The sequence below is a fragment of the Marmota marmota genome, unplaced genomic scaffold, assembly GCF_001458135.2.
Source record: "Marmota marmota marmota unplaced genomic scaffold, marMar, whole genome shotgun sequence".
Classification (NCBI taxonomy): Eukaryota; Metazoa; Chordata; class Mammalia; order Rodentia; family Sciuridae; genus Marmota; species Marmota marmota.
This window is the reverse complement of record NW_026000174.1, coordinates 30,359,397-30,384,571: the sequence shown is the minus strand read 5'-3', so window position 1 is coordinate 30,384,571 and position 25,175 is coordinate 30,359,397. Positions and strand designations below refer to the sequence as shown.

General features: G+C 35.6%; 1 protein-coding gene across 1 annotated transcript; it reads left to right on the top strand.

Annotated features, from left to right (window-relative positions):
* The first annotated feature begins 740 nt into the window (after positions 1-740).
* Tph1 (tryptophan hydroxylase 1) lies at positions 741-20,462 on the top strand. The gene is made up of 10 exons (XM_015476359.2): positions 741-873; positions 4,760-4,943; positions 7,299-7,399; positions 10,470-10,537; positions 10,654-10,850; positions 13,147-13,282; positions 13,974-14,100; positions 16,100-16,195; positions 17,114-17,247; positions 19,015-20,462. The coding sequence occupies exons 1-10, from the start codon at positions 757-759 to the stop codon at positions 19,187-19,189; spliced, it is 1,335 nt and encodes a 444-aa protein (XP_015331845.1). The 5' UTR covers positions 741-756; the 3' UTR covers positions 19,190-20,462.
* The last annotated feature ends 4,713 nt before the right edge of the window (positions 20,463-25,175 follow it).

Here is a 25,175-nt window from a genome sequence, read left to right as displayed (position 1 = left end):
GGTCAATGTTCAGGGCCCTTGGCAGGGGGAATCCATGGGTGCAAAGAAAAGGAGACACTTAAGGTACCAGAATTCTCCTGGCAAGCAGTTACCCCTGTAGACCATGCATATCCAGAACTGGCCTCACTTTTGAGTTGGCAAAAGAGCTCTGAAGGAGCTTGTTGCTTTGTTAGAAGGCAAGATATACAAATAAAACAGCTGGGGTAAAAAGGAAGTACTAATATTGTGTTGGAAGGCGAGGTAGGCCTTCCTAGAAGAAGAATGCTCACTATCAGACTATAATAATCAGGGAGGGGGCTGGGATTGTGGCTCAGCGGTAGATTGCTCGCCTAGCACGGTTGGGGCCCAGGTTTGATCCTCGGCACCACATAAAAATAAAGGTATTGTGTTGTGTCCATCTACACCTAAAAAAAAAAAAATATATTTAAAAAAATAGTCAGGGAGATAGGTAGTAGGCTTGAGTGAGGCCCTGAAAGAATGATGGGATTTGAAGAAAAGTAGAGGGAACTACAAGCATGCATTGTATGCACATTGCATTGTTAGCACTGTTAGTCAATGTGTTAACATTACATGGTCTCATACAGTCCTGCAAAGCATATCTGCATCTTCAGGTTTTGTAGGTGAGGAAGGGAAGCTTGGAGAGGTTAATGTGCCCTGAGTTATCAAATATGGTTTGTGCTGCACAACTTCACTTTTAGCCTTTTGTCTATACATTCATATATCTTCATAGTTTTAGAGAATTACTCCAAATCCATCATGATCGAAGACAATAAGGAGAACAAAGACCATTCCTTAGAAAGGGGAAAAGCAACTCTCATTTTTTCCTTAAAGAATGAAGTTGGAGGACTTATAAAAGCACTGAAAATCTTCCAGGTAAGCACTATCCATTTTTTGCACAAAACAACCCAAAAATGAGTCTTTAAATTATATTTAAAATAGAAATTATTGTAGATTCTTCAGAGATGGGCTACAGAAATTTCTTAAGAATTTATATTTCTAAAATATTGCTCCATTCCAATCCTTTCTCTGTGTCTTGTTAGCTGGATGGTCATGGGTGAGTTAATTAGTCTCTTTGCACATCTGTATAAAATGAGAACCCTACTTAACTTTACCAGGTCATTGTGGGAATTAATATAGTTAATATATTTTAAGTGTTTTGGGGCTGGGGGTTGTGGTTCAGTGGTAGATCTCTTTCCCAGCACGTGTGAGACACTGGGTTCTATCCTCAGCACCACATAAAATATACATAAATAAAATAAAGTTATAAAAAATAAATAAAATGCTTTGGGTAGTACAAAGTAAATTATCAATAAATGTAAGATATTTTAAAAATAAAGTTTATATCAATATGATATATTACATATAGCCATTTGAAAATAATAGTTCAAATAATTAAAAATTTAAATATAGACAAATAGTTTAGAACTGGAGTTTGTGATTAAAAGCATCAAAATTTCTGGGCTGGGGTTGTGGCTCAGTGATAGAGCGCTCGCCTAGCATGCATGAGGCACTGGGTTTGATCCTCAGTACCACATTAAAAAAAAGTAAATAAATAAAATAAAGGTATTGTGAAAAAAAATTTTAAACAGCATCAAAATTTCCTTCACTATACCATATCCTCAGCCCTACTTCTTAGAAGCAGCTTTTTAAAACCATTTCTCTTCTTTAGCTATTTGGTGGTGAGTTGTAAACCTAAATATTGCTTTGATATCTCTTTTTAAGTTAGGAAGTTTATACATTTATTTGTTCTCTATTGAAACCTTGTTTATTTTTTATGTGTTGCTGGGGATTGAACCCAGTGTTTCATGCATGCTAGGCATGTGATCTACCCTGAGCTACAATCCCAGCCCCAGTAACTTTGATTTTAATACTGTCTTCTTTCTCTTTCCTTATCCCCCTTCCCCCAAATTTGATAATTATATTATTATTTTTGTATTGATTAACTTTGAGTCCTTAAGTAATATACCTATTTATTTTCTTCTATCAGTTTTCTATTTTATTTTATTGATAATCATGAACAGTTTAAAAAATCAACTCATTCTATAGATCTTATAAAGAAAACAGCAGTCTTCTGCTCCAACTCTCTTCATTTCCATTTTCTTTAATTGTTTTGATAACCTTAGGTGCAGAGGGTCAAGTTGATCTTACTGACGAAATCACATGTGCACTAGCATCATTGATTTATGAGTGTCTTCTGTCTTATTTTATTGTTCCATTTAACCTCCATTTCTCTCTTCTGATAGCAGCTGCTCTAATGTATTGGACGTGTACATTGATCTATTTTTATGTGCACTTTAGAATATGATGAGTGTTTATATGTGCATTTGTTAGTAATTTCATATAAATGTTAAAGTGTTTCAGCAATTTCCCCCCACTTGGAATGATTTTTTTAAGACTTAATTCTTCTAATTGCCATATGATGTTCCGTGCATCCTTCCCACTTTACTTGTCCTCAGCCTAGAGGAGGCAAACATTATAAACTTTTTAAGCCACTTTGCTAATATTTACTTCTACACTTATTAATAATTTGCTTATTCTGTTTTTGTTTCTTGTTTTTTTTTAATTGTAGATATTTTCTACAATAAGTATTTAGGTTTCTTTGTACAACTCCCTTAGTCTCATAGTGCCTTGAACACCCCTCCCCAAATGCTCCCATTTTCTCAATGTAGTTATGTTTCAGTTTTGGCTATGACAATGTTTAGAGTTTTCATTATTAAGAATATTATTTAGGGACTGGGGCTGGGGCTCAATGGTAGAGCACTTGCCTAGCATGTGCGAGGCAGTGGGTTTGATTCTTAGCACCGCATATTTAAAAAATTAAGTCCATTGACAACTAAGAAAATATACAAAAAAATAATAATAATAGGGGCCAGGATTGTGGCTCAGTGGTAAAGCCTAGCATGTTTGAAGCACTGGATTTAATCCCTAGCACCACATAAAAAAATAAACAAATAAAATAAAAATATTGTGTCCATCTACAATTAAAAAATATTTTTAAAAGAATATTGTTCAAAGAAGAACCATATTATCCACAATTTGACTTTTCTTTTCCTGTAAAATAAGAAAATAGTGTTTAAAGGCATGGACCTTGGAGTTGAAGAGCCGAGGTTTGAATTCCAACTTTGATACTTATTAGGTGTGTGCCTTTGAGAAAACTGCTTAACCCCTTTGTGCCTCTGTTCCTGTAATCGAAATATCTGACAGGGAAAGTCTTATTTATTACTCCTACTTTATCTGAATTTTCCTTGCTATATTTTTCTTCCAAATGAACTTTGAAATTAATTAGTTACATTTCCTCACCAAATTCCATTGAGATTTTGATTTTTATCATTTTTTTATTATTCAAAATGGACATTTTGCATCCTTTTCTCCACAAACATAATTTTTAACTGTATATTTACTTGTCATCGCTTAGAGAATATTTACGCATGCATTATTGTTATAAAAATCATTAGAAATAGATGAAATGAAGCTCTTCTTTACTCTTGACCAATTCCAGTTAATTTTGTTACTGGCTTTCTTCTTATTGATTTTATGTAATTCTATGTTCTGAGATACACTCTGTCTGTTCTAATTTCCTAACATCCCCTAACACTCTTCTTTCTTGGCTCATGTGCCTTGATCATTCTAATGTCACTCCTACCTTTGCTCGTAGTTTCTTTGGTTTGGAATCCCTAGTTACTTCCTTCTGCCTTCCTATTCTAGTCATTCTCCAAGACTCATTTCAATTCCCAGCTGCTCCATAAAGCCTTCTCCTCCTTCTAACATATGATGTTTTTCCCCTTTGTCAAACATCTCTGCACTGAAACACTCACTGCTTGTATTTTCTTCCAGTTGTTAAGCCAACTAGACTATAAGTTTCTTGTATGTTGAGCCCTTGTTTACATTCTTCACAGTCCTTACTAGCTGCACAGTGTTTATTAAATTTTTTTAACATGAACTAATTAGTGTTAGAGATCAACTGCTCTAACCCACTCATTTTTGTGGAAAAATCATTGGGTGATTGGTTCTCATGTTTCATTATGTCCCCAGTACTTTTCCTTAGCTACCCACATTGGTAAGAGAATATATCCTCCTCCCCAGGTTTATACATATGGTACCTACAGCCCACACTAACATGGGAAGTGATTAGAAGAAGCAATCTGTTTAGTTGGTTCCTAAGTTTATAGGTATTAAGTACTGTGTTCAAACTGTTCATCAAATTTTATTAAATGGGTTCTACAAAGGAAATTTTTACTTCACAAGGACTAACATTAATATCACTTTTTGGAAACTAGCTTCATTTGTGAGAATTTTCCAAAGTTTCTTTTTAAAAAAAATTTTTTTAGTTGCATTTGGATACAATACCTTTATTTTATTTATTTATTTTTATGTGGTGCTGAGGATCGAACCCAGCGGCCTCCTACGTGCTAGGTGAGAGCTCTACTGCCTAGCCACAACCCAACCCCAAAGTTTCTTTTTATCCAGGAGACTTGGTGTTCTGATTTGAATTCTATTTCATTCTGAAAATCTGAAGGAAATCTACTGGGTATTACTTCATTGGTTTTTGAAGGTGTGATGAATCTTGCCAACTTTTATTGAATTATACATAATATTTAAGGGGAATTATTTTGCTATTGGCAGCACTTAAAACTGCCAAGCGTCTCCCCACTTTTGGCTGTTATAACAAATGGTTTTTAGTGATAATGAAAGTAATCTTCTAAAAAATTATTTATATTTGAAGCTATTGCATGTAATCTTTACCCTCTACTTTATAAAGGAGAAACATGTGAACCTGTTACATATCGAGTCCCGAAAATCAAAGAGAAGAAATTCAGAATTTGAGATTTTTGTTGACTGTGATATCAACAGAGAACAATTAAATGATATTTTTCATCTGCTGAAGTCTCATACTAATGTTCTCTCTGTGAATCCACCAGATAATTTTACTGTGAAGGAAGATGGTAAGTTTGGAAACTGAAACGACTACTAAGAAGATTAAGTACCTAATGTATGTATAATCTTATATTCATCTTGAAGATATGAAAGCAAAAAATAAAACACTGTCTTTCAAATTTCTTACAGTCTGGTAGTGAAGGGAACACAAAATACTAAAGAAAATTATAAAGCAACATTTGATTAAGGATGAGGCAAGTGAAAAGGAAGCTTCAAGTGTAAGAACCAGGGTGATTAGAAATTATCTCTCAATTTCCAATTGTCAATCATTTCTTGATTCTACAATCTCCAGTTCACACTCTATAAGCACTTAGTAACTCTTTCTGGGCTTAGCATCTAGCAGTTACTCAATGAATATTTGTATCTGGTTGAGAATGTTGACAGTGTCTGACAGCTGTGATGTGAAATATGTCATGTACAGCATTCCCGCCAAAAGCAAATGAGAAAGGAATTAAGTCTTCTAAGGCTTCAAACACTCAGGACACTGAGATAGCAAAGATAGAGGCTAAGTTCTTCATTCGTGAAAAAATCCTTGTAGTTTATTTGGTGCAAAAGACAAATTGATTCATTTAGCCATATTTTTATGTACTCAATCTAAAATAATCTCCTGCTGGGCATGGTGGTGCATGCCTGTAATCCCATCAACTCCTGAGGCTGTGGCAGGAGGATCATGAGTTCAAAGCCAGCCTAAGCTATTTAGTGAGACCCTAAGCAAATCAGCAAGGCTCTGTTTCTCAATAAAATATTTTAAAAAGGTCTGGGGGTATGGCTCAGTGGTTAAGCACTCCTGGGTTCAATCCCTGTTTCCAAATAAATAAACAAATCAAACGAACTAATAAATAAAAATAATCTCAGATTAGGTCACAATATTTGGAGTATAATCAGGGCTGAGATTCATCTATCATGCATTTGTACAGCCGTATGGTTGTTAAAATATTTGTGTATCTCCATTTTTGGCTGGCAGGGAGTTGCTTCACTGAGATGCTTGAGTATTTTTCACCACACCCAAAGCCACTGTTGCTCCAGATCCTTCACTAGGACCCCTGTGCCCACCATTAACAAAGAAATGGTTACCTAGGACTCTGATCTATTATGAGGGATGTGTGACCCTATTATATCTGTTGTTAAATATTTTGGATATCACTCCTGGGTGCAGTAGAAAAAGCAATGTACTGGAGCAAGAAGGACTGAGTTCCTCTCTCTTCCATTGAAAACAAATTACCTTGGGTACATTACCTTATCTTTCTGAAGTCTGATAGCTCACCTATAAAATGAAGAGTTTTATAAATAATAAGATGACTCAATTGATATTTAGGGTACACCAACTACTTATTAGATATTTCTGCTAAGAAACAAGGATACAAAAATATATAGTCCCTATTCTAAGTAATTATTAGTATTTTGTGAAAGAAAGACATATAAACAGATATGTTATAGTAAAGTATAACAAAAGCCTCCACCTTGATTTTGTGTGTGTGTGTGTGTGTGTGTGTGTGGTATCTGGGGATCAAACCCAGGACCATGCACATGCTAGGCAAGTACTCTACCTCTGAGCCACAACCTAACCCACAAAAAGCCTCTAGAGTTAGAAACATCCCATCATAGGAACCCATGGAAAATTAGCAAGAGAAGTGTATGTGAAATGAAAAGGTCTCCTTACATTTGGGTTTTGAAGGATGCGAAGGACATTCTTAGGAAAACAGAAGGCTAGGTGGGTTGGGTGGGAGTGGGATAGGTATTCCTGGCAGAAGAATAGTATATGCAAACCCCAGTGTCCTATAACTGAGGAATGGTGAGAATATCAAGGTGGCAAAGACATAAATGAATTTCTAAGATCCTTTTACTCAATAAAAATAAATATTCAAAGTTCTTGTTAAACTTGTGCCTTGATTTGTGAAGTTGTTCATCCTTAGCCTGCTTTTGTGAGATAACTGAATATGTGACTTAAAACATTTTTAAAACTTTGGTCTGTTACTGAAGTACAATATTTCTGCAACACTGAAGATACAAACCATTTTTATTTATTTTTTGTTTTTTAAAATTTATTCTTTTAGTTATACAAGATAGTAGAGTATCTTTTGACATATTTATACAAACATGGAGTACTTCTTATTCTAATTAGAATCCCAGTCTTGTAGTTGTACATGATATGGAGATTCACTGTTAAATGTTTTTTTAAAAGCAAACATATTTTAAATAAAATTTACCTATTAGAAATAGAGCATTTTTTTACCTATATACATTTAGATTTGATGTACAAGATAAAAATCTCATCTAGAATGTATTCATCTTTAGATTTCTTCTTCTTTATTGCCTTATTTAAGATTACTTCTTAAACTTTTAGTGGCTTTTGTATTTTTCAGGTATGGAAACTGTTCCTTGGTTTCCAAAGAAGATTTCTGACCTGGACTTTTGTGCTAACAAAGTTTTGATGTATGGATCTGAACTAGATGCAGACCATCCTGTAAGGTTTTTTTTAAATATTTTTTTTTAGTTGTAGATGGATACAATACCTTTATTTTATTTGTTTATTTTTATGTGGTGCTGAGGGTCAAAACTAGTGCTTCACACTTGCTATGCAAGCGCTCTATCACTGATAGAGCTCTGTAAATATGTTTTAAAATAAATATTCTCATGAAAATAATTTAGAGAAAACTAAATTAAGGGCAATGTTTTTGAGAAAGTATTTTTCTAGACTAAATAGGGTCTCATTTTAATCTGGATTAGTAGATCTCCACATTGGTGGAAGTGAGATGAACTGCCTGAAAAGCATCTAACGTCATTGGTTCTAAGACATCTATCCTATACCTGGTATTGCTATTATTAATAGCTATCCTGGGAATTCTACAATCAGTTCTTATAAAAATGGGCATGGGTTATTGGAAAAGGGAGTAAATATGGATTGGAAAACAACTTACCACACACATTTTCTGGCATGATTGCCTTATTAGGCCATTAATAAACTGGGAAGTTTTTTTTTTAATCTTGGAAAACTGTACATTACTGGCACAAGTTGGAGAATTAGTAAATCTAGAGTATTAGGCTTGGAAGCTCTAGGTTCTTGGGAAGAGGGAAGAGACTGTGACTGTGGAGTCCCACATACCTGCACTTTACTTTACCTTGTTCCACTTAGTTGCTGTGTGACTAGGACCTTCTGCTACTTTTGGCAGTCAAGAAGTGATCCCCTCCACATTTATTCTATAAACTTATTGAATAACTGTTGCAATGAAATGCAGTACTTGTCTGAAAGGAGCTTGTAGTCTAGTTGAAAAACTAAAGCACATATACATAAATATGCAAAAAAATGTAAGTGTGCAAAGTGACATTAACAAATTACTTTAAAATATACACAAGAGAGCAAACACTTCTAGCTGAAGAGATCAGAGAAAAGCAATGTTTCAACTGGGCATTAAAAGAGTTCAGCAGGTAAAAGATGGAGAGGAAGGATAATTCAGGGAAATTAACAAAGGTTCAGAAGCAAGAAAATCTGGGGCAGGTTAATGGAAAGGTGAGTAATGGGTTTTCCTGATCCATTACTAAATTCTGGTAATTTTCACCTCCTAAGTATTTCTTAAATTTGTTCTTTATTCATCTTTACTATCACGTCCCTTAATTGGTGTCCCTGTCTCTAGCCCTGCCATCTTCAAACCCATCCACAATCATTAGAATGATCTAAAACCTCAATATGATCATTATCCTAATAATTACTGATCTCCATCTCCTAAAAAAATCACCCATGGTTCCTAGATACATACCTAAGAGGATTGAAAACTTGTCCAGAAATGTTCATAGCAGCATGAGAACAAGAAAGTAGGAAAAAAAATCAAATGTCCATCAATGGATGGAATGGATAAAGGGTGATTTATGTGTCTTACATTCCATTCCATACAACAGAATATTATTGGCCATAAAAAGTTATAAAATACTGAGATATGCTACAACATGAATGAAGCCTGAGAGAAGCCAGTCACAAAAGGCCATGTAGTATATAATTCTTTTTACATGAAGTGTCCTGAATAGGCAAACTCATAGAAACAGAAAATAGCTAATGAATATGATGTAACTTTTTTTGGTTGTGAAATTTTTCTGAAATTAGAAGATGTAGGTGGTTGTTAATTTCTGTGACTATATTGAAATCTTTGGAATGTTTTATTTATGATATATGAATTATATCACAATAAAGTTGCTGTTTCAAAAAAAATGACCAAGGTACTTCCACAACTCAAGGCTCAAATCAACCTCCTTAGCAGGTATTTAACCTCCAGGCCCGTTATTATTCTAGGCATGCTCCATCCCCACCCTCCAACCTCCAGAAATATTGACTTGCTTAGATGTTCTTAGGTACAACATACAGTTTTCAATCTCTGTGCTATTGTTGGTGTTGTCCCTTCTGACCTCCTCCATCTGTTTCCACTCCCTCCTGAGACTTAGCTCAGGAATCAACACTGAAATCCTTTCCTGAGCCACACTATCCTCTTTTATACCCTGGATTATGAGCATTTGTTTTGTGTTTCTGTGACATTCTGTGAAATTCAATATGGCACTTACCATATTTTCTAATAATTGGTTCATGTAAACTTCTTGAAGCTCCAGATTGTTCTTTGTTCATATTTATGTCTCCAGACTTTAACATAAGGGCAAGTGCTCAGAGGGGATCATAAATTTGTATTAAAGAGATGAGTCCCATTTACTCTTTGCAGGTGTCCTCATCTTTTCTTTTCTTTTTGCATTATTGGTTATTTCCTCATGGACTTTACTTTTTTATTTCTTATTTTGCCTAAATTTTCCTTAAATATTTTTCAAGTTGGAGTTTTAACAGTACTATTTTATCTGTTCTTCCCCTTGCCTTATAGTGGGGATTGAACCCAGGGATGGTCTACCACTGAGCCACACCTCTAGCTCTTTTTATTTATTTATTATGTTAAGATAGGATCTCACTAAGTTGCTGAGGCTGGCTTTCGAACTTGTAATCCTCCTGCCTCAGCCTTAAGTCACTGGAATTATAGGCATGTGACATTACACCCCACATTTGTCTTTTTTTTTTTTGTCTCTTTTTGCATCTGCAAATGATGAAAGTGTTTGCATTTTGTGATAATATCTAAGGTTAAATTAAGTATCTATTTCAAATATTATTAATTACTATTTAACTGTTAATGTTGACCACAGGTAAATATAACTGAAGATATGGTCGAATGATTAAGAAAAAAACAAAACAAAGCAACTCACTAGTGAAAGAGAGCCTTGGATTTAGCTAGAACTGTGCTTTCCCTAGTTTTCAAACTACTTTATCTTTATAACCACTATAGTATCTTAGTATCTTTATATAGAAACTATCTTTGTTCTTTGTCACCATTAGAATATAAAGGGGATAGTGTAACACTGATTTCAAAATCAAAATTATCACAGTACCTGCTCATAGTAACAGTTGTATAGCCAGTTAATATATTTCTGCTAATAATAATGAAATGTTTCCTAAATGTAAATTTTCAAGAATTTTTAGTATGAATTTTTAAAAACTTATCTTTAATTATTAGGGCTTCAAAGACAATGTTTACCGTAAAAGACGGAAGTATTTTGCAGAGTTGGCTATGAGCTATAAACAGTAAGTATATTATCTAATAACATATTCAACATTGAAATCATAAAATAAATGACTGGAGTAAATTGTGTTTATTTAGGCTGCTACTTCAGAATGACTCCTTCCCTTTATCTCATTAGTGGAGACCCCATTCCCAAAGTTGAATTCACTGAAGAAGAGATTAAGACCTGGGGAACCATTTTTCGGGAGCTCAACAAACTCTACCCAACCCATGCTTGCAAAGAGTATCTCAAAAACTTACCTTTGCTTTCTAAATATTGTGGATATCAGGAAGATAATATCCCACAATTGGAGGATGTCTCAAATTTTTTAAAAGGTAATAAGCTAATTGGTTTTTTGTAAGGGGAATGTTAAACTCTGTTTTGATCTTGACAGCATTTAAACAGAGAAATAAAATCTAGTTGTATGGAAGATCAGAGTTTTCCTGTCTTCTGTTTTGGAGTATTGCATTCAGGATTGGGCACCACAGTTAAAGAGGGATGATCATAACGTGGAACAAGAGAAGAGCAAAGTGAGCAAACTTATGAGAGGAGTTGAACATTTATCTCATAAGTCAAATTTGAAGGACACTTAGGATGTTCAACTTGGAGATTTAGGGGACATTTATTAACACTTAAATATTTGAATATTTGAAAGCCATCTTACATAATAGAGGAAATACTGTGTGACCCTAAGGTAAACTGTTGGGTTAAAAACTGCAAGCTTGTGGCTTAGAATGGAGAATATCTTGTTAAAAGAGCCAAGAGCCATTTGAAAACACAGCAGACTTCTGAGAGGTTACTTCCCTATTTATGGAGGTGTTTGTACAAAAGGTCCACCAGTCAGAAAAGATTCAAGCAACTTGGGGAATGGTGACATAGATGATCCCTTTCCACACTAGGATTCTATCATTTTATCAAGAAAGATGTGCTAGTAGAAGCATGAACAAAAGGTAAGGATCATTTTATTCCTTTTAGTTCTTCATACATTTTTGGTTCAAGCTTCATTTTTTTCTACATAGTATAGAAAGCAAAATGACCAGGGATTTCCAGGATTGAAAATATCTTAAAAAAAAAAAAAAAAAAGGAACTAGCCCCCTTTATCACAGCAGAATGGAAGACTTAGTGAAAAGAAGAAGTTATATTTTTGAATCACAGTGATTTATTTTTTATTTGTAGTTGGACACAATACCTTTATTTATTTATTTATTTTTATGTGGTGCTGAGGATCAAACCCAGGGCATTGCACGTGCTAGGCAAGCACTCTACCACTAAACCACAATCCCAGCCCGTAGTTTCTTTTTTTAATGGCTGAAATGACTATCTTTGTGTTTCTCTCATGTACTATTAACAAAAATCTACATATCTATTCAAGAACTATAGATACAACTAAAAACAAAATAAAAATGAATTCCGTAAGAAATTCATTTAATATTATTTCTATAAGGGAAGAAATCATGTGTTTCCTATAAAAGCTAGACTAGTAAAATAGTACAGAACCAGTCAATGCAAATGACCTTGCTGGACTTACAAAGTTCGACCAGTGTATACTACAGAAGTTGTTGGAAAATCAAATTTGCAAGAGATTTGGAGGAAGTATTCTGTTATGGATGCAAAACTGATAGCTGTTCCCTTGGGATCTAGAGCCTGGGATGACTGCGGGATATATTTACTGAAGGTATTTCAAAGGCTAACCGTCAAAGACAGAAAAAACAAAAATAAAAGTTCAAACAAAACATTAGCTGAAGGATAATAGCTATATTGTCAAATATGGTAGCCATTAGTCACATGTGATTATTTAAATTTTAAATAATCAAACTAGATTGAAATCAAAATGTTGGTTTCTCATTCACACTGGCCACATATTGAGTACTCAGGAGCCACCTGTGGTTAGAGGGTGCCTTATTGGATAGCACAGGTACAAAATATTCTGATCACTGTGGAGAGTTCTATTGGATAGTTCTCTGCCCATCAGAGTGGGAGTATCCAAGTACAAACCGGATAGAATGGAACACCAGAATTGTGAGGGTTTGAATGAAGGACAAGATTGGTGCTCACAGAGAGGTCTTCCAAGTCACTAAAGCCTGGTGGCAGGCCCCCTGTACAGTAAGCATGCAGTCTTGGCAGATGGGGGACAGAAGAGCACCATTCAGTTGACATAACATTAAGAAACGACAAAATATAATGCTGGCTAAAAATGGCATAGATTAAAAAGTGGTACTGATATAAAATAATAGATCTTTTAAGTGAGTTCTTACAAAAAGAAAGTAAGACTAGGGGATATTCTCAACCCTTTAATGAGACAGTAGGGATAGTGTAAGCAGAACTGGGTTCTCATGCTACCTTTATCATCTACTGCATGTCCTCGAGCACATTATTGAGTCTCTGAGCTTCAGTTTTATAGCTGTCATAATAAGGAGAAATATCCTTAATTCATTTTGTAAACACAAAAGGAGATGTGATATGTAAAAGGTCTAACTCATTACCTGGTCATGGTAAATGTTTAATAATTAATAGTTTCCTTTATGCACATACTATAAGTTTTAGTTTCTATGTCCTCCCTCACAATGTTGCTTAGTGCCAGTGGCAGAATTAAAATGCACCGGTCAATGATTTTTCTCCTTTTCTTTGCAGAGCGCACAGGGTTTTCCATTCGTCCCGTGGCTGGTTACCTATCACCAAGAGATTTCCTATCAGGTTTAGCCTTTCGAGTTTTTCACTGCACTCAATATGTGAGACACAGTTCAGATCCCCTCTATACCCCAGAACCGTGAGTACTTTGACTTCAGCAATTCACTCATCAAATGGTTATTAATAATAATGTTACCCCTCATGGATTTTTAGTGAGGATTAAATGAATTAGCATGTGAAAAGCATCTAGCATAGTGCCTAACACCTAATACATTTCCATGCTCTATACAATTAGCCATTATTATAATTATTAATTGACAACCTGTTAGGTGCCAGGTGATATTCTTTGCAAAGAGGGTGTAAAGAAATCAGACAAAAATTTCTGCCTTCATAGAGCTTGTATTCCAGTGGGGGCTATGGGTAACAAACAAATAAATGTATGTGTATATTATGCCAGATGGCAATAAACGCCATGGACAAATGTCAATCTAGGAAAAGAATGGAGGTGTGTATGTGAATGTTGCTGTTTTGTGAGGGGTGATAAGGGAGGACCATGCTGAGAAGATGACATATAAGCAGAGACCCAATTGGGGTGGGGTTGGGAGACATGGGGATGTCTCTGAGTATCTGATATGCACTTATGTGTGTGAGTCTGTGAGTGGCCAAGGTTTTAAACCAAAATAATTTCTTAATTTGATTAATGTCCTTTTTGATCCTTTACTACCTGATCAACTGGAATAAAAGTAAGATTGGATTTTGATTTGATTGAATGGTTGATTATGTATTTATGCTAAGCATCACAGTGTGACAAACTTGTACCTTTATTTCAGAGATACCTGCCATGAACTCTTAGGTCATGTTCCCCTGTTGGCTGAACCTAGCTTTGCTCAGTTCTCCCAAGAAATTGGCCTGGCATCTCTTGGAGCTTCAGAGGAGGCTGTTCAAAAACTGGCAACGGTATAAATCTGGAAATTCCTGTATAGTTCAGTAATTCTCAACTGGGTACATTTTATTTATGTGGTTTAAAAGTTCATACATATTCAAAGTGACCATTAGAAAATTTGTCTTTGCTGATGATATTATAATTAAATAAATTTAAATGACATTAAAAGAAGATGAATAATTTTAAGTGTTTTTATTGAGCTTTAAAGGAAGGTAGAGAAACACAAGATTAATTTTACTAGTTTTTTTTTAAGCTGGGGAGTGTTTTACCACTGAGCTACACCCCAGCTCTTTTTATTTTTTATTTTGAGACAGTGTCTCATTAAATTTATCAGGCACTCACTAAATTGCTGAGGCTGTCCTTGAACTTGCTATCCTCCTGTCACAGCCTCCTGAGCCACTTCGATTACAGGCATGCATCACCACACCTGATATAATTTTACTAGTTTGTATACCTTTCCCAATAAAAATGCTAGGCTTTATAAAAATTATGCTAAAAGTTTTTAAGCACTAGATACAGACACTGTTCTGGAAATACAAAGATGATTAAAGTCTTGTTCTTGTCTTCAAGAAACTGCTATACTACGTGAGGACACAGTCATGTTTGAGTGAGATAAAGCCTATAGAGAAGTTCAGGTGAACTACTCCAGGAGCCCAGGGAACAATTTGGAAGAGTTTTAATGGAAGAGGGACATCTGGACTAGCTGATGAAAAATGAGTAATGTTCTTATGTGCCAAGAAATAAAATATGAACATCTAGGATGAGGACACACATGGAAAGACAAGGAGGTGCTTGCTTTGTTGAGGAAATGACAGGAAATTGGAGAAAGTTCTGTGAGAGTGTAGGAGGGTCATGTAAGATGGACTAGCTGGTTGGAATAGTGCTTCTTAAATTATAGTTTGGAGACCCTGGGGGTGGGGGTCCTTGAGACCTTCCTTAGGGTCCTTGAGGTAAAAATTATGCATAGGTAAAAGATGCATTCAAAGTGTAGAGTGGATTTTCATGTAACAGAGTTCAGATTCCACATTGCAGATGAACTTTAAGAAAATACCATGTGTTGAGTTTTGATGTAGTTCAATGAAGAATATCCACACTTATCCTGAAAGGCTATTAAAATACCCAACCCTTTTCCAACTACATAACTGTGAAGATGAATTTTCTTCATATACTTAAATGAAAACAACATATTACAATAGGTTAAATACAGAAGCAAATATGACAATCCATCTGTTTTCTAGCCAGACATTAAAAAGATTTATAACAATGTTAACTAGATTCCACATTGTGTACCCAATAATTATGATTATATTTTGTCAAAAATTAAAATTAAAAAGATTTATAACAATGCAGAATGATACTATTTATTCTACTAAGTTGTTATTTATGGCTTGGCACTGTGGTGCATGCCTGTATTCCCAAGAGCTTGGGAGGCTGAGGCAGGAGGATCCTGAGTTCAAATCCAGCCTCAGCAAAACCGAGGCACTAAGCAACTCAGTGAGACCCTGTCTCTAAATAAAATGCAAAAAGTAGGCCTGGGGATGTGGCCCAGTGGTCATGTGTCCCTGACATCAACCCCTGGTACCCATCTACCAAAAAAGATGTTATTTATGTTACCATAAAATTGGTTTGCTATATTTAAAGTTACTTAGTAAATATTTTAAATTTTTCTTGGTCTTAGTTTTTAATATGGTTAATACAGTTAGCTATAACTTATACACAAAAAATATTTTTGAGATCTTCTGTAATTTTTAATTGTATACAACAATGTTCAGAACAAGTTTGAGAAGTACTGATTTAGAATGAGGCCAGATCATGTAAAGACTTGTGAACTGGGCTGGGGATCTTGGGCTTTCTTCTGGAGACACTTTAGGTGAGTGACTAAGAGATGATTTTTTTTTTTGAGGTGCTGTGGATAGAATTTAGGGCCTTGTGCATGCTAGGCTAGTGCACTGATGAAATTTGTTTTAATTAAGTCATTCATGATGTGAAAATATTATTAATGTTCTTTTGCAGTGCTACTTTTTCACTGTGGAATTTGGTTTGTGTAAACAAGATGGGCAGCTAAGAGTCTTTGGTGCTGGCTTACTTTCTTCTATCAGTGAGCTCAAAGTAAGAGTTGTGAATTTTTGCACATAACCCTGCTTACCTAATATAATTGACAAGCTTAAAACAGTTCTTGTATTTGAGCAAGGGCTTACTATTGAAAATACTTGGGGTGGCAGTAAACATTATTTGAATACTTGTTTCTATTTCCCAAGTTTTATATTTATACAAGTTGTATATTTATACAAATGTACATATATACATATATCTATATATGTATCTACATGTATAATATATAGATATGTAAGATATACATGCACACATATATAATGCCTTTTATTTGTTTATTTTTATGTGGTGCTGAGGATTGAACCCAGTGCCTCACGCATGCTAGGCAAGCACTCTACCACTGAGCCCCAGCTCCAGCCCTATAATGTCTTTTAAATAAAAACTGTTTTGAAGCTTTGCTTAAAAAGTTTTGCTGTTTCCTCACCATTTGTTATACTACCAGTAAAATCTATAATTTCTAGGGTATTATTTGAGATTTATTGTTTATCCAATGAGTGAAGGAACTTGTTCAGTGATGTCTACCACTGTCCAAGGTACTACATTCCTGCTCTGAAGGAGTTTGCCACCTAATGGTGGGTATCACTCATGTATAAGATTAACTACTGGCACCCACTGTCAGGTAGAAAGCAGATGTCATAATGCAGGAATAAAAAAAGGTCCTTGGGTGTCTCCTAAATGTAGAAGAGAGTTAGAATTAAAGCCATAGAGATAACAGGGCACATTTTTTGGGGGAAAGTAGAAGCCATTTGTTTTGCTGGGGTATAATGTGGGTTTAGTGGAGATGTAGGAAATGTTTGGAATTGTAGGTTGAGGCCATTGAATAAGTAAAAAGTTTGGAGGTATGCCAATTCTGGCAATTGTGTGATCCATGAAAATAGACCATATATCTTGATCCATTGACTCTTTGTTCTCTAGCATGCACTTTCTGGACATGCCAAGGTAAAGCCCTTTGAACCCAAGATTACCTGCAAACAAGAATGTCTAATTACAACTTTTCAAGATGTCTATTTTGTATCTGAAAGTTTTGAAGATGCAAAGGAGAAGATGAGGTAAAGTATATCTTTCTCATGCCTTTATTTTCTTTTGCAAAAGATGGAACTAGAAATAAGCAGCTAAGTAATTAGGAGCACACTAGGAGCCTTTTTGCCTGTGACACATTTCCCTTTCATGACAAATATTTAGAATGTGATATTTGTAATGATATTAGGTGGTTGCACATATTAATCAGATAGAGTGAAAAACTGGTTTATTCCAATTCCTTCCTATTAGAGAGTTTGTAGCTTAATAGAAAAAATAAACTATACACAAATTACTATATAACAATATGGAAAAATGACAAGCAACCAAAAAAGATATAGATGACACATTGTTCCACGTTTTATTCAAGAGCAGTTCATTTTAGCTGGGAGATAGGGAAAGCTTAACTGCATGTGAGAAAGTACTTGAAGGATAGATAGTATTTAGAAATGTTAAGTTTTAGGTTGAGAGACAGCATAGAAAAAGGTAAGGATGTTGAAAAAGAATAAGAGATATGTGCAATGTATTCAAAGTTATACTTTAATTGTTAATCAGCCATATATGTGGTTAAAAAAGAAGGCTACTAAGGGGAGATTTGTATAATACTTCTGATTAAAATAAAACTCTGAACTATGATAGTAAGGAAGGAAAGAACTGTAAGCAGAATTAACAAAAAAACATTTGGTGGAGAGGGTCATGAGGTCACATTGTGAAGATAGTGATACGGGTTGAAGATATACTCCTTGTCTTCCAGAGATTGACTGTAGTTAGGGAGTTAGGCCATGCACAGAACCAAATAATAATATTGGCAGTGCTTTCTCTAGCACATATGGCACTTTTGTGCAAATTGGAAGTGGTCCCCTCTGGGTGTACCAGATGGATTACAACCTGAATTCCAATCCCTATCATGTACAATTGTCCTTAGCTGCACAGTTATCCCTAGGGATCCTGAGAGGTTCAAATGTTGGTTTGATAAAGGAGGCAGGATATTAATGCTTGAAGAAAGGGTAGAATTTAGGTCATTTAAGTGGAAGCTGGGAGGAAAGCATTCTAAGCAGAAAGAAATACAAGTGCAGTAGGTAGGACTGTTCCTGGACTCTGTGCATGTGTGTAGGTATAGTTATGTAAGGTACAGCTGAGAAATCTGTTACTCTGTGGTCAAATATTGCCACTATCTGCTGATAGAGGTACTGTGGTTGGTGTCTTTAGTGTAATCTAGAGAAATATAGGGCTGGGGTGCTCAGTGCTGGAGTACTTGCTTGGCATGTGTAAAGCCTGGGGTTCCCTTCCCATAACTGCAAAATAATAATAATAATAATAATAATAAAAAAATATAAGAATGCAAGAGATATAGAGCTGTATAAAGGCTGTGTAAAGTAACAAATCATTAAGAAACTTATTATTATTATTTTTTTAAATTTTATTTTTAGTTGTAGTTGCACACAATACTTTTTATTTTATTTTTTTATGTGGTGCTAAGGATCAAACCCAGGGCCTTGCACGTGCTAGGCAAGCACTCTACCGCTGAGCCACAACCCCAGCCCAAGAAAGTTATTATTGAGAGACCTTGCCCTAGTAATGTCAGGGTAGGTGTATTTAGGACTACTTTAGGTTTTCCACCTGTTGCATTCCTGGGGAACTCTGCATGTGTAGGTGGGGAATTAGGTCAAATTGGTTGCACATATATCTAATAAAGATTTGCCTTTTTCTTAGCATGTGAAATAGGTCATCTATTTAGTTTTCATCATCTGGACCCCATTCCTCAAGATTGACGGTCTCTTGTTTGTTTTCTTAAACAGAGAATTTACCAAAACAATTAAGCGTCCATTTGGAGTGAAGTATAACCCATACACACAGAGTATTCAGATCTTGAAAGACACCAAAAGCATAACCAGTGCCATGAATGAATTGCGCCGTGATCTTGATGTAGTCAGTGATGCCCTCACTAAGGTCAGCAGACAGCTGAGTATGTGATGGTCGCCAGTCCTCGTCCAGAAAGCATCTGAGCATCAGTTCAGAGCCTGTGCACTAACTCTTGCTTTTCTTGAAGACCTGATTGTGGAGGCACAGCATTTCTGACTAAGCAACCACTAGTCTTTGAAAATGTGTACCCAGGATACTCTATACCATCTATTTTTTTGTTTTGTTTTGTTTTGGCTTGTCTTTTGGTAACTGCTTTAGTTAAATATAACTTACATACTATGTAATTCATCCATTTTTAGTAGAAGAAATTGTTTGACCCAATGGATAGACCTAGTCTCAACCTGCCTCTATTTCCCCAGGCCTTCTTGAGTAAAATGACCTTTATGATCACTTAGAATATCTTGACGAGTGTTATGGAGCTGATCCATATTCCTGCCTGTATCTGTTACTTATCACTTAATGTGTGCCAACCTCAACCATGTTCACACACTTAAATTTAATACATCAGCTGTTCCTGTTGCTAGCATGAGAAAAAAAAAAGAGATCTTTACACATCGAATGTGCCTAGTAAAGAGCAAGTAATTTTGAGTGTAGCATCTTATAGGGATATAGAAGTACTTAAGTCTGGAAAGGCTGATTGGGGCATAATTCTTAAGACTAGTCTAATAATTTCACATTTTATTTTATAGGTACTAGAGAGATCCTTCCCAAATGACTGTCCTCCTTGAACCTCTTTCCTTTCTGTGACATTACATCATTCTGGTTTTGTTCTAGATTATTATAAGGCCTAGGGGAACTTGGTGGGGGTGTCACTTGCAAGGCCCTGTACTCAGACATGTAGTCCCACGTAACATGCTGGTATTTTCTTAGGCTAGCAGGGCAGTGTTATCAAAGGGAGAGTTTAAATTGAGACAGACGAAAGAAATACAAGGTTTCTGAGAATTTTATTTTCAAGATATAAGGTGAGGCTAAGAAATAAAAAGGCAAACAATGAGGGTAGAAGGTGGGGAAAAGGGGAGCAAGTAGAATGTCCAAAAGGTGAAGAGCAGTTTAAGTCTGAACCTATAAATATGTAAGGATTGCAGGGACTGGTGTTTATGTGGTGTTAGCTGTGTAGCCTAGGGATAAGTAGTTGTGTTAGCGTCTCATTGCTGTAACAAAATAACTGAGATAATAAACTTATAAAGAGGAAGGCTTATTTTGGCTTATAGTTTTGGAGATTTCAGTCCATGGTTGGCTGACCCTATTGTTTTTAGGCAGTACATCATGGTGGGAACACATGACAGAGAAAAACCATTCACCTCACAGTGGGGAAGTGAGTGGGTTGGAGAGAGAGGTGGCGGGGTGGGGGGGGGGCATTCTTACACACACCAGGGTTCCCCCAGTCAGTTCAAGGGCACTCCCTAATCAATGACTGGAAGACTTACCGCTGAGGACTAAGCCTTTAACTAAGTCTAACACATGGGGCTTTGGAGAACATTCCAGATCTAAACTATAGCAGCACTCCTGTTATAAATGGGTGAACCTAGATTCCCAGATACATGTTTTGCTTCTTTAATTTGCTCCTTTCCTCCTCCCTATCCCCTAAATGAAGATTTCCCTCAAGTTTCTGTCTTTGACTAATGCTGTCTCTGCCATCTCTTTGTGGGGATTGTCAACCACATCCATGATTTCAATTCTTATTTCAGATGACTCCTATATTTGCAATTTTAACCCTGGCATCTTACTTGAAATTTTGCCTCTTAATTTCAACTTCCTGCTGGATATTTCCCTCCAGGTGTCCCATAAATTAGGCCAATGTTGTACAATTTCACATGGCACTATTCACATAAGAATGAAATGGGGTGTATAATGTGGCAGCCTTGCCAAGTATTTCAAATTTGACAGGTTCAGAGAGGAATGTAGAAGCACTAGGATGCCATACCCTATTAGCTTCCTCTCCAAGTGATCTAATTTCCAGTGATATTACATGAAGGATCATACTTCAGTTGGTTTTCCAGGCTTAATCAGCTACTTTAAATACATCAATAGTCAAATTGTTTATCATTTAACATGTTTTACTTCAAAATATTACCAGATTTTAATCCTTTTAAGACTTCAAAAGAAATCATAAAAATTTTTTAAAAATGTAGGATGCTGAGGTGTGAAGATCTTAAATTTGAGGCCAGCCTGGGCAACTTGGCAAGACGCTTGTCTCAAAGTAAATTAAAAAAAAAAAAAACTTTAAAAACTGTATTTAATTTCCCTATATTATACAAGGAAATAGAATTTATAAGAGTAATTTATGATATTTCAGATCTTTACTTATACATTTTGATAGCTGACAACCTATATGTATACCTTTGATAGTAAATAGATGTTAACTAATCTGAAACCATTTGAAATGTTGATTAGCTAGTTTATAGTTATAGTTAGTCTACTTGATTGCAAGACATCTATCGTAAGTAAATCATAATAGCAAATGGCAAATTATGAATATTGTATCTGGTTATTTTCATACAACTCTGATCATAGTGATGATTCATAGTTATCAAATTTTAAGTAATGGTATTAAAATCACTTTGTGACTAAAATGAATGTTAAAGGCAAAACACTATAATTCACAACTTCAGAACAATGGAAATATTCAATACTGGACTCCAGTTCTTCTAACCTCTGGATTTGTGATATTTGGTAAACCAGGAATCCTGAGAATTTTCTTGCATTTTAAATATGTCTTTGAACTATCTAGGATTATGTTAACAGTTACACAATTATGAGAATTGAGTTGAACTGCAAGTTTGGTTCACAATCTTTATCAGTGAGTTATTCTTCTCAAAGACATAGTATCCTCTTGAATTTTTTGAATAAAGCTGAAAAGCTGGTCATCATAATGCCTACATTTCTTAATCCTTATATTTTGTCATTTGGAATTTTTATAAGTAGCAATGACACACTAAAATGTGCACAATTATTCTTAATTTTTAAGTTGTCTTCCAACAAAAAAAAATGGAAAAAGAAAGAAAATCCTGGAATTCTCTAAATGAATATATAATAGTCCATTTATTAATTTCTAGAAGTGGATATATTAACTGTGGTCTATTTGAGTCTAGTCTTTGTCTTACCATGTAATATACACTTATAATTTTCAAGTTTGTTATTAAACTGGATAATAAACACAAAATTCATGTTGTCAAAAGGTTTTTTTTTGCATGTCAAACATACATTAGAAACTGATTTAAATTTATGTTAACAATTTTCTTAAGTTTAAAAACTCCATCATAAGGCTGTGGTTGCGGCTCAGTACTAGAGTGCTTGCCTCATGTGTGAGGCACTGGGTTTGATTCTCAGCACCATATATAAATAAATGAATAAAGGTCCATCATCATCTAAAAATATTTGGAAAAAAAACCCCACTCCATCATAGTGTTATACTTAAAAAAACCTATGGCTAGGGGCTGGGATTATAGCTCAGTGGTGGAGTGCTTGCCTAGCATGTGTGAGGCACTGGGTTTGATTCTCAGCATTGCATATAAATAAATAAAATAAAGGTCCATGGACAACTAAAAAATATTTTAAAAAAAACCTTGGCTATGAGATATAATAGAAGCCAAGCACACCTGGAACCCTGTAACTACCTTCCAGAGTTCGTGTAAGAGTCTTGATCTCATGTTTCTCATCTGAAAGATAAGCTGAATCTACTAAACTAAATCTACTGCATTGGGTTACAGGAGAAATCATGTTGTGAGAGAACTTTGTAAAAAGAAACTTTATTGTCTACATATAAAGAATCACCATAATACATAATACATAATCACTCTTCTAATCAGAGATTCCTCCATAGTTTCTGTGTGATTTTATCTTCTTCTCCAGCGGATTAACTTTTGCTTCTAGCAGGCAGTACAGGTATTATTATGGCATGGGATGATCTTAGTTCAGTTAGGGATGGAGTAATGAGAAGCTGAGCTTGGGTCTCTGTGAGGTTGGTCAATTTCCAGTTCACTTCTGTTCTCAAGGTGTAGTCCTTTAGGGATTCCAAATGAAAAGCTATGAATGTGTACCAGGGCTGCACTTCTTTGGGGACCTGAACTTCTACTTTTTTTTCCCTTCCTTGCTCTCACCCTTCCTTCCCCTCAGCTCTGAAAATTACGAAAATTACTGCTTAGTTTCTCAGCTGCTGCCTTCAGCCCAGATTCTTGGCCTCCAAGACATTGCTTGCTAATTAGCGAGTGCTTCCAGGAGAAAAGTAGTGCCAAATATAATCTCTCAGCTTCCAGATCATGGCCCTTCAAGTTCCTGCTGCTTTGATAGCTCTCCAATGACTTGAAACAGATTTTAAAAATATTTTCTGCCAGCTTTTCTAGTTGTTCTTGGTGAGAAAAAAATTGATTAGCAGTTAGCTGATCTTCCTATATCAAAAGAAGAAATGTGAGCTGGGAACACCATCATTTACCTTCTTTGAGCATTTTCTCAATTACAAAATAATTATCCCAACAATACTCATATTAGTATTATTGGGAGGATCAAGTAAAATTATAAAATGGAAAAAAAATTTTTCTAACCCATATTGTACAGAAATATAGTCTGTGTGAGCCCAAGGATTTTTACTTTCCTCTTAGGGGAGATGAGCCATCTGAAAGTGATTCCATCAAAGAGTGAAATCTATTCCTATTCAAGAACTGCAACCCAACCATGCTGCACCTGGGAAGAACTCCCCAGGGGCATGTACATAGTTGAAGTAGTTGCTACATCTCAACACTTCTAAGAAACTGTAGTGAGGTATATAACATTACTGTAGGTTAGGTAAGTATTGATGCATGTACATTCATGGGGTAAAGTTAGAAAATAAATATACTCTCCTAGACTCTGTTAAAAACTGATTTGGGGCTGGGGCTGTAGCTCAGTGGTGGAGTACTTGCCTGGCACGCACGCACGTATGAGGCACTGGGTTCAATCCTCAGTGCCACATAAAAATAAATAAATAAATAAAGGTATTGTGTCCATCTACAACTAAAAATATATATTTTTTAAAAAACTGGTTTTTTTTAGGTTGTTCTTCTTTGCATCTTTGGTGAAGTTTCAGGTCACTGCCTCCACTTTGTTGCTCACATGCAGATTAAAAAAATAAAAATCCTTAGCTCCTTCCCCCCACTGCCCTTTTACATGCACACACTTTCATATTTTAAAGTCCAGTCCTGTGTAAAAATTTAAAACATCAAATGTTAAGGTTAAATCCTTTTTTTCTTTCTCCAGAATTGAAAAAAGAATTCATTAGTTTCTTTTCTTCCTTGATCCTCCTTCCCCACTCAGTAGGATGCCTCAGACTCCTCCAGGATTGGAGAATAGTAGTGCGGAGGAGGGGTAAGGAATAGAAAAGTTCTTTTAGGCCTGATGCTGTTGTGAACTAGAGCTTTCTGTACTTGGTGAGTATTTAATGCTGACTCGCTCTCTTGAGGGTGTTTTGGAAGACAAAACATCTCCATGTGAGTAAATGTTATCTCTCTGACAGGGCTACTGAATCCATCCCCATCAGCCACTGGGAAGCTAGTGGTCAACTCTCCTATGGGTGTCATTTCACATCTCTGGAAATTTCCTTAGACTTAGTCTGAACCAGTTTGTTCATACGAAACATTTGCACAGGAGATACTCAGATGTTCTTTTTTGTTTTGTGTTGGAGATGAGGGTCTCACTATGTTGCCCAGGCTGGATGAACTCCTAGGTTGAAGTGATCTTCTGGCCTCACCTTCTCAAGTAGGTGGGACTGCAGGTGTGCATCTGGTTTTGTATACTGAGTAACTCTGTATGTGAAAGACCTCCGGAAGGCATCAGTTTCTTTTTTTTTTTTTTAATTTTTTATTGTTGGCTGTTCAAAACATTACATAGTTCTTGATATATCATATTTCACCCTTTGATTCAAGTGGGTTATGAGCTCCCATTTTTACCCCATATACAGATTGCAGAATCACATCAGTTACACATCCATTGATTTACATATTGCCATACTAGTGTCTGTTGTGTTCTGCTGCCTTTCCTATCCTCTACTATCCCCCCTCCCCTC